Source organism: Arachis hypogaea, chromosome 20 (assembly GCF_003086295.3).
Source record: "Arachis hypogaea cultivar Tifrunner chromosome 20, arahy.Tifrunner.gnm2.J5K5, whole genome shotgun sequence".
Lineage (NCBI taxonomy): Eukaryota > Viridiplantae > Streptophyta > Magnoliopsida > Fabales > Fabaceae > Arachis > Arachis hypogaea.
Genome location: NC_092055.1, coordinates 31,310,862 through 31,313,219, shown reverse-complemented (window position 1 = coordinate 31,313,219; position 2,358 = coordinate 31,310,862). Strand labels below are relative to the sequence as shown.

At 30.1% G+C, this 2,358-nt stretch overlaps 1 protein-coding gene across 1 annotated transcript; it reads left to right on the top strand.

The window, feature by feature from the left end:
* Positions 1-743: 743 nt before the first annotated feature.
* LOC112782307 (transcription factor bHLH51) lies at positions 744-2,029 on the top strand. Its single transcript, XM_025824650.3, has 2 exons — positions 744-1,232; positions 1,471-2,029. Exons 1-2 carry the CDS (start codon positions 984-986, stop codon positions 1,930-1,932), a joined length of 711 nt encoding a protein of 236 aa, XP_025680435.1. The 5' UTR covers positions 744-983; the 3' UTR covers positions 1,933-2,029.
* Positions 2,030-2,358: the final 329 nt, after the last annotated feature.

Here is a 2,358-nt window from a genome sequence, read left to right as displayed (position 1 = left end):
ATAGACAGAGTACATGCAGCTACAGACACAACTTTTCAAATAGTTACAACCTTTCAACAAAACATAACTATTCAAATAGTTGCAACCTTTTAACATGCATAACTTTTGATTAAGTCACAACTCTATGAAGAGATGTAACTCTTCAAAATAGCTTTTCACATATTTTGAAAATATATCTCACATTCACTATTATACAATGGTTTCGTTTTGATAATATTTTCGGTTCATTCGAGACGCATGTGTTTCTGAATTCAAATTTACATAATGGACAATTTTCAATTCATTTGGTATTATACAATGGTTTTGTTTTGATAATATTTTCATTTCATTTGAGACACAAATGTTTCTGAATTCGAATTTATATAATGGACCATTTTTGGTTTATTATTATTATTATTATTATTATTATTATTATTTAATCTTCACTTTTTGAGAGTGTTTTAGAATTTAGAATTTAGAATTTAGAATAAAAAAATAATTTCAAAAAAAATAACTAATATTAATAAAAAAAATTGGCTCATTAGTTGATATATATATTCACTAATTAAACTCATATTAAAGAATCATTTTGATATTATAGACTAAATAAACTACAAATCTATGTTCAAGATAATGCTTCATTTTTAGTTGAAATCCTTTTTCTTTTTCCCCCTTTTTGCTATCGGTTATCCCCCATCTTAGAATTCAGATAATTCTTGACAAAGTCTAATAGATATATAAGAAAAGAAACTATATAATTCATGGTAAAATGACAGATAAAGAGGGCCAAAAATCAATTGTCACTTTGACCAATCAAAGGTTGTTTCATATCACACCAATCACAATCAACATAACAAGCTAAGAAGATCACTCCCCGTTATTAGTGCATAGTCAAAACAGTACCTGCAGATGAGAGAAACTAATGATAACAATAATAGTTTAATAGAAGAAAAAAAATAAACTCTAGTAGATTGGTTTTGCATTTTCTTGTTGTTGCTGTGATTATGGAGAATTATGATCATTGTTCTTTATTTCTAGACCCTTCACAAACACTGCCTCATGTCTCAGATTGTAATTCTCTTCATCGTCAATTTGGTGGTGAGTTTCATTCATGGCCGGCACCGGTCGAAGTGGTGGCCGGAGACAGAGCTGCTAGTGCTTCCAAGAGCCACAGTCAGGCCGAGAAGCGGCGCAGGGACCGGATCAATGCACAGCTTACAAGTCTAAGGAAACTAATTCCAAAATCTGATAAGGTACAACAACTCATTTTAATTTTAATGTGTCTTAAATACTATATAAACTATAAGGTATTGCCATTTGAAACAGGGCATAGTTAGTTTCAATAATACCATGAAAAATATAAACATAATTAATGAAATTGTGAAGTTGCTAATCAAGAATATGTATATAGAAGGTGAATTAAACAATGTCGGATTATAAAAATTTATAGATATGAATTTTCAATTCAAGTGTAACAAGTTGATCTTGCAGATGGACAAGGCAGCTTTACTAGGAAGTGTGATAGAGCAAGTGAAGGATCTAAAGAGAAAAGCAATTGAAGTTAGCAAAGCCGTAACCGTTCCAACTGAATCCGACGAAATAACAATCGAATATGATCCGAGTGCGCGCGACGAGAGCCTAAAGATGAAGAACAAAGTTGTGATCAAGGCATCTGTTTGCTGCGACGATCGGCCGGAGCTGTTCTCGGAACTAATCCAAGTCCTAAAAGGATTAAGGCTCACGGCAGTTAGAGCTGACATAGCAAGTGTTGGGGGAAGAATCAAAGGCACATTTTTGCTTTGTTCTAAGGATAGTGAAAAGGGTGTTTGCCTTGGTACTCTCAAGCATTCACTTAAATCAGTTGTGACAAAAATTGCTTCATCTTCCATTGCAACAAATTGGCCTACTAGAAGTAAGAGGCAAAAGTTCTTCTTACCTTCTCATTTTATATAGATATACTTCAATGTTTATGGATGATTGGTTTAAACTTTAAACTTGTAACTTAAAAAAAATTAATAAAAAAAAAAACTTTCATCGTGAAGTTAAAATATGATAAATTTTGTAATAACTCATAATCGGATTTCGATAAATAAAAATTTAAAATTTGAAGTGCTATAATATCTAATCTAAATAAAAAAATTATTCTTAACGTTGACAGTAATATACGTTAATCCTAAATATAAAATTAGTTATAAAAATACTAGATAAATTATATGTTCGCCCATTAAATATTAAATATGAACAATAGATGCCGATAATATAGAATAACTAAATCGTAAATCAAGTTTAGGTTCGAATCCTATAAAAAATATAAGCAATATTGTTTATAATTGTAAACAAATTAAAGATTTTCAAAAAATTTTATCCAACTAAAATATT